The sequence below is a fragment of the Austrofundulus limnaeus genome, unplaced genomic scaffold, assembly GCF_001266775.1.
Source record: "Austrofundulus limnaeus strain Quisiro unplaced genomic scaffold, Austrofundulus_limnaeus-1.0 Scaffold1, whole genome shotgun sequence".
Taxonomy (NCBI): domain Eukaryota; kingdom Metazoa; phylum Chordata; class Actinopteri; order Cyprinodontiformes; family Rivulidae; genus Austrofundulus; species Austrofundulus limnaeus.
Window position 1 is genome coordinate 5,977,238 of NW_013952403.1, and position 7,600 is coordinate 5,984,837.

The following is a 7,600-nucleotide window of genomic DNA, read 5'->3' on the forward strand; positions in this document are numbered from 1 at the left end:
GGGGGAATTGATGTGTGTGGAGCTGAAAGGATTCCAGCTGAACACAGAGAGCTTCTCATGTTCCATCTTTCTGGATCTACTGAAGGTTCCGGTCACTATTCCCTGTATTGCAGGAAGTGTATCACCAACTTCTGGGATAAAGAGGATGAGAAGAATATTTACGGCTGCCCTCAGTGCAGGAGAAGCTTCACTCCGAGGAGGCCTGTTGTGGAGAAAAACTTCCTGTTAGCCGCTTTAGTTGAGCAGCTGAAGACGACCGGACTCCAAGCTGCTCCTGCTGATCACAGCTACTGCTGGACCTGAACATGTGGCCTGTGATGCCTGCACTGGAAGAAAACTCAAAGCCATAAAGTCCTCTTTGAAATGTTTGGTGTCTTACTGTAAGAAACACCTCCAGCNAGGTTTATACATTTTATTGGAGACTAAGATCTCCAATGTTCAGTCCACTCAGTGAGTGGACTGAACATTGAGTAACCTCAACCTCTTGCTTTGTCCCCCACAACCTTTAGTTTAAAGTGCCTGTGACGTGCTTATCCTTCAAATACAAAAAGTCAAAACAGATTTATATTTAAGATAATTAGCATAATACACATGATTTCACCCATTTTGTCTCATAACTCGCATATTCTCTGTTGAATTTGGCTCAGCAACGTGAAAGAGGATGTTTAAGGGTTACAAATGAAGTTATTAAATTTTGCGCTGGTTAATATAAAAGAAATTAGGTTTTTTTAAACAGTGGTTGTTTACATTTATGAGCAGAATTATTATTTACATATTTACAAAGTTTAAAATATGTTCAACAGCATAGTTAAAATTGTTTTAAATAAGCTGAATCTGCTTTTCTGTTTCACTTGTTTTGTTTATCTTACAGCTAGCTTCTGATTKGTTGATTTGGGACATGTGATATTATGACCAGGAAGTGTTGTGGGGGAATTGATGTGTGTGGAGCTGAAAGGATTCCAGCTGAACACAGAGAGCTTCTCATGTTCCATCTTTCTGGATCTACTGAAGGTTCCGGTCACTATTCCCTGTAYTGCAGGAAGTGTATCACCAACTTCTGGGATAAAGAGGATGAGAAGAATATTTACGGCTGCCCTCAGTGCAGGAGAAGCTTCACACCGAGGAGGCCTGTTGTGAAGAAAAACTTCCTGTTAGCGGCTTTAGTTGAGCAGCTGAAGATGACCGGACTCCAAGCTGCTCCTGCTGATCACAGCTACTGCTGGACCTGAACATGTGGCCTGTGATGCCTGCACTGGGAGAAAACTCAAAGCCATAAAGTCCTSTTTGAAATGTTTGGTGTCTTACTGTGAGAAACACCTCCAGCCTCATTATGAAATAGCTCAGTTCAAGAAACATCAGCTGGTGGAGCCCTCCAAGAAGCTCCATGAGAACATCTGCTCTCGTCACGATGAGGGGATGAAGAYGTTCTGTCGCACTGATCAGCAGAGCATGTGTCACGTCTGCACRGTGGACGAACAKAAAGGCCACGACATCGTCTCAGCTGCAGCAGAACGCAGCGAGGAGCAGAAGAAGCTGGAGGTGAGGCGAGAAAACATCCAGCAGAGAATCCAGGARACATGAAGCTGCTTCAGCAGGAGCTGGAGGMCATCAACGTCTCTGCTGATAAAAGCCTGGAGGACAGTGAGAAGATCTTCRCCGGCCTGATCCGGGTCATCCGGGAAAGAAGCTTTGAGGCGARGCAGCTGGTCAGATCTCAGCAGGAAACTGTGAGTCGAGTCAAAGAGCGTCAGGAGAAGCTGGAGCAGGAGATGAGGGAGCTGARGAAGGARGATGCTGAGCTGATTCAGCTCTCACACACACAGGATCACAACTGGTTTCTGCACAACTACCCCTCAGAGTCAGCCCTCAGTCAGGCTCCACGCTCCAGGGTCAGTGTCCGTCCTCTGAGATACTTTGAGAACRTGACAGCCGCTGTGTTGGAGCTCAGAGACAAACTGCAGGACATTGTGAGAGACRCCTGGACAAACATCTCAACGATGGTCACTGAGGTGGAGCGTTCACTGTCAAACCCAGAACCTAAAACCAGAACTGACTTCTTAAAATATTTACGTGACATCACACTGGATCCAAACACAGCAAATAGACAGCTGGTATTGTCTGAGGGGAACAAAAAAGTGACAATAGTGAGGGACGAACAACCTTATCCTCATCACCCAGAAAGGTTCACTGTAAAATTTCAGATTCTGAGTAAAGAGAGTCTGACTGGACGTTGTTTCTGGGAGGTGAAGTGGAGAGGAGGAGGAGGAGGAGGAGGAGGAGGAGGTTTTGTAGCAGTCGCGTACGAAGATGTTGATAGAACAAACAGTGAATTTGGATATAATGATAAATCCTGGGCTTTATATTGTGATCAAAACAAAAATGAATTTTGTCACAACAAGATCAAAACACGTATCTCAGTTTGTAAGGTCTCCACAGTAGGAGTGTACCTGGACCATGGAGCAGGTATCCTGTCTTTCTACAGCGTCTCTAAGACCATGACTCTCCTCCACAAAGTCCAGACAACCTTTACTGAACCTCTACATGCTGGAATACGACTTTACTGTCATTTTGGAGACACAGCTGAGATCTGAAAACTAAAATAATTTCCTTTTTTGTTTGTTGAGGGTTTCTTGTGTTGCTTCTAAGATCAGTGAGTCCAACCGCAGGACATTACTGTCCCATAAACTCTTGTTGTTCTTGTAGCTGAAACTCTGGCTTGTTTCTGTTTTGTACATTAAGTACATTAATCCATCTGCATTAAATTTACCCTCGACCACATGCAGGGACATTTACAGAAAGATCATCAGATTTCTGATTAGAACTTTTTTTTTCAGTGTTTGTAAAACTGTAAATGTATATATTTTTATTTCTGAGATTGCAAAAAATCAGGGTCAAACAAGTTGAGTGTTAATTAAAAATGTAACATAACTTTGCCATTTTAAGATGTGAAAATATAAATACTACTTTTTTAACCCTTGTGATTAAATACATTTTTCATCTGAAAAAAAAAAGTGTGGAGATCCGAAGAACTGTTAATAAAGCCATCTGTTCGCATCCAGCTTATATTTTTATATTTGGAGTGATCCATCCACCATAGAACGAACCTTCACGCTGCATTTGTTTTATATTAATCAGCCCAAAATATAATAACTTCATTTGTAACCCTTACAGGAAGTGACACCAAAGGGGAACTCTTTAAGAAAAGAAACTCTCTAGTCTTTGTTTAATGAAACAATTTAAAATCTTCTTCAACTCTGACAGTGACTCAAAATAATCTAAAGAAACATCAGATTTGTCTCTAATTATTGTAGCATCACTCTGTTTACATGCAGACTTTCCCCTTTGACATCACTTCCTGTTTCTTCACATGCAAATACAGCGGGTAAAATAAGTATTGAACACGTCACCATTTTTCTCAGTAAATATATTACTAGAGGTGCTAATGACATGAAATTTTCACCAGGTGTCGGTAAGCAGATGTTCATCAAACATAAACAAACACATTTAACCAAATATGAAGAGTAAACTAAGAGTCACTTTGGAATGAATTTGAATTCAGATAGATCAATGTGGAAACTCTGAGAGGAACAGGATGAAACAAGGAAGTTATAACAAATTCCTTATTTTCTGATTTGCATAGCCTACATGTCAAGTTGTACGGACTGTCCATAATTTACACAGATTTCCTCTCACTTTGCTGGTATACAGACATATACAGCAATCTCATGGACTGTTTTCAAGTTTCACAGATTTTTTTTTCCAAAAACCCAGTTTCATATTTATTTTACATCTCAGAGCCTGTAAGACTTAAAAAAAAAACATCAAATAACTAATATTTCAACCCAGCTCTACTCCTGTCCTCCTTTCTTTCTGCTTTGTGCAGACACTCTGCGGCCAACCCCCCCACGTGTGAGTAATAGACTACAGATTTTTAAGGCTACAGGTAATTGTCCGAAGGGGTTGACATGTATGCATATCAGATCAAAATGGTCCCACATGGCAGAAACCTTTCTTTTGGCTTGAGGCTACTCCATAATTCTAAATGAATATGATGATGAATTGCAAAAGATCAGAGATTGTTTTAGCAGATGCATCACGTTGACAGATACGCTTCGCATCACTGTCAGTTYGAAACAGTTCCTGTATCGGTTGCGTGACCTTTTTAGTGATACGCACACCGACACGGGGTTTCGCTCTATGAGCTCAATGCATGTGTCGACTCATCAGTGTTGTTTGGCCTATCACTAGTGCATACTGCTGCCTACTGTACAACAGTGTACAATTCCTCCACTAATTAAATTCTATTTTTCAATTTTGTATTATGTAAATATTTAAATAGCTCTTTAATAATATCATTTCTTTCTTCTTTATTCCCTTCTGTTCCCAAACTCCACCCTAACTCTGCCTCTTCTGCCTTTTCTTTAGCATCTCTCTTTTGGCTAATACATATTTCTTCAGACCATGTTCTACATTTTCTTTTTCTCCACAAACATCAAACATTTAATTTGTCCATCTCACTATTAGATATAAAAAGTCATTCAGCAATATATGACCATCTCTCAAACTTGTCATTATCACTTCTTCTCGTCAGCTTCTTTCTCCAAAATTCTCTGTTATTAGKMAACTGATTTTTGTCTAAATTTCTTCCTTTCTTGTCTTCATTCCACTTTTTTGCCATTTTCCTACTTCTTTCCCTTTGATTATTGATTTACTCTGTCTTTTCCCAATAGAATATTACTGTGATTACAATAGATTTTTACAAAATAAGTACCTGCAAAACTGACTGTTTTCCAGAGTCAATAATCAGCAGCTGTGAGTCATTAACTCATTAAGCTCTGATTGGTTAGGACGTGTTCTCTCCAACATTTATAAACACTCACCATGTTCTTCTTCTTTACTGCTGAGTTCCATCATGGTGACTGCTGGCATCTTCCTGAGGTATTTATGAAGTTTAATATCAGATATTAGTTCATTCTGATAATAAAGCAGTGACTCATGTAGAACYTTTGTTTTGATGTTAGGTTTTCTCTCTGTGCCTCGTTGGTTCTGGTTACTCAGGGCTTTCCAGTTAAAGGTAGTTTCTGACTTTTCTCAAACTAAATGTGTAGATAATGTTGACTGACTTCATATTTTTCTGTCCAGGCTCTGAATTCCAGGACCAGAGCAGCAGTRGCTCACAYAAAGGAGGTCATTTTCACCATGGAGGAGCTGGAGACCACTATGCACACACGTCTCATGGTGTCTCCAAAGACTTCCCTAGAACAGTGCAAGGTCCCAGCTTCTCCCAGTTTGTCCAGCCAGATTATGCATCAGGTGGTGTGAGCTCTATGCCTGCAGCAGGATACCCTGGTGGTGCTGTCTTTATGCCTGTTCCAGTTGGATATTCACAGCCTGAAGCTGCACAGTCTGGTCCACCTGGTAAGATCCTGTGACATCAGGATTTAAATGGGTTCTCTTAAATCAGTTTAAATTCACTGTTCTCTTCCACAGAGACCAAGTGGACTGTTCCTCCTCAAATGGTCCCTGAAGAGGGCTCCAGTGATCTCCCAGCGTCCCCTCCTCCTCCACCATCTGGTCCTGTCTTCCAGTCTGGAGAAACTTCCAGTGTCTCGAAGGATGCTGAAGTTGGCAAATCCCAGTATGAAAGTGAAGAAATTGGCTACCCAGCTGAGTCTACGTACCCTGTTGCCAGTCCCTTCATGCCAGTTTTTTGGGGTTACCCTGGTCTGTACCCCTACTCTTACCCAGTATTTGACTACAGGCTGCTGTATGGTCTGTACCCTCCTGGTACCTACACCACCTTCAGCAAAAGCCATGAGAAGGGCAAGGACTACTATCAGAACATCCACTACTTGAAAGAACATGGACCTGGTCATGGACACCAGCAGAAAGTCTTCCCAAGATCCTCCTAGTGCTTCACAACTTGTCATATGTAGCTGCACTGTGAATTTTAAGGCTTGTGCAAAACTCATATTTTTCCTTTACCCTGCAGATACTCCTGCCATTTTTATCTTCGGTCAAATAAAAATGGTGAAAAATGGCATCTGACTTGTGTAGAATCTTTATTTGGTTGTGAGAAGTGCTTGAAGGAAATTCTCTCAAATAAATTTGGGAGATCTAGTCTCTCAGTCACAACAGGTTTTAATTTGGTGTGCCTTAACCAGGATCCCCTCATTATCACCTRTGATATTTCCATATAAAGGTTTTAAAAACAATAAGGCACAGATTCTCTACAGGTCAGGGTGTTGCGGTGGACAAAAGGCTAAACATTGTCTAAGCCAAAATTGTGACCCCTGCACAAATAAGCCATATTTTGTATGAAAATATGTATTTTATACATTTTGAAGACTTCCAGTGACAGACATATTGCCCTATAAATTAATTGCTGTGTAATCAGAAGTCATCAAGTGTGCTTTTTCCAAAAGTAAAATTTACTTATTTCCTAATTTTTTAATTTACCCTGTGCAAATTGCCTGTCACTTTGCTGCTGGTGCATTTTTCTCAAGAGTAAATGACAATTTCTATTAACTTATACTTTTAATATGCTTTACCATGTCTGTCTTAAATTTTGAGTTTATTTTGAGCCATATATAAAGTAAAAGAATAAACGCATACCTGATAACACGAAACGAATGTATGTATTCATCCAGACAATATGTACAGCAGGCCCTACATAGGATAGGACACGGGATCCAATTTGTTTTATAAAATAAAGCTATTTAGATACTGTATTTAAAAATAAAAGCTCAGGTTTTTCATTTGTGATAGTGTTCTTTATAACTACATCTCTGCTGTTTGTAACAAAACAAACTGTGAAAATTGGGTAAAAAACCGTGGAGCTATGATTATTTTAGATGGGGACCTATCCAAGATGTCGGCTGCAGTGTAATGTTACGGTCTTTATGTTTAGCTTTGTCTATGTAGTAATTTTTCCACCAAAATACTACGTAAATCTGACATTTTGACTAGTCAGAATTATTATTCAAGATATCTTAAACAGAAAAGCCCTCTAGATGAAAAAAAATCAAGATGTCTTAAATTAATTTAGAGATTTCTTGAAAGGAATTCTGACTAGTCATACAGTAATTACAGATCTAGATATCTCTTATTTAGTTTTGACTAGTCATTATTTGCTTTCAAGATATCTGTAATTGAATTTGAAATGGTCAAATATTTTTGTGATATCTAAAAGTACGTTTAAGATATCTTAAATAATGATGTCATTTAAGCTATCTTTAATTGGAATTATAGTCAGAACTAAAAGTGAGATATATTGAAAGCAACTAGTGACTAGTCAAAACTAACAGATTTCTCGAATTTTGTTTTTGACTAGTCAAAATTCCTTTTAAGATATCTTGAATTGAAACCTCCATAGAACTCAATGGTAAATCTGACGTCATTTATACTAGTCAAAATGTAATTACAGATATCTCAAATAAATATTTTGACTAGTCAAAACATAATTAGAGATGTCTTCAATAACGAATATGACTCATTATTCAATTTCAGATCTCTGGAATGGAAGTGTCGTGAATCCGATTATATGCTAAAATGGCTTGTCATAAACTAATGCATCCTACATTAAACATCTTGAAATTGC

General features: G+C 39.1%; 1 protein-coding gene and 1 pseudogene across 1 annotated transcript in view; both read left to right on the top strand.

Moving 5' to 3' along the window:
• Nucleotides 1-921: 921 nt before the first annotated feature.
• LOC106516508 (tripartite motif-containing protein 16-like) lies at nucleotides 922-3,142 on the top strand (annotated as a pseudogene).
• A 1,739-nt stretch (nucleotides 3,143-4,881) lies between these two features.
• The window catches only part of LOC106516518 (uncharacterized), an 8,080-nt gene continuing 5,361 nt past the window's right edge, over nucleotides 4,882-7,600 (top strand). Inside the window, exons 1-4 of the mRNA XM_014006924.1 lie at nucleotides 4,882-4,938; nucleotides 5,022-5,074; nucleotides 5,143-5,418; nucleotides 5,491-5,772. Of these exons, the coding sequence (XP_013862378.1) occupies nucleotides 4,913-4,938; nucleotides 5,022-5,074; nucleotides 5,143-5,418; nucleotides 5,491-5,772 (637 nt within the window). The 5' untranslated portion in view covers nucleotides 4,882-4,912. The remainder of the gene's footprint in view (nucleotides 4,939-5,021; nucleotides 5,075-5,142; nucleotides 5,419-5,490; nucleotides 5,773-7,600) is intronic.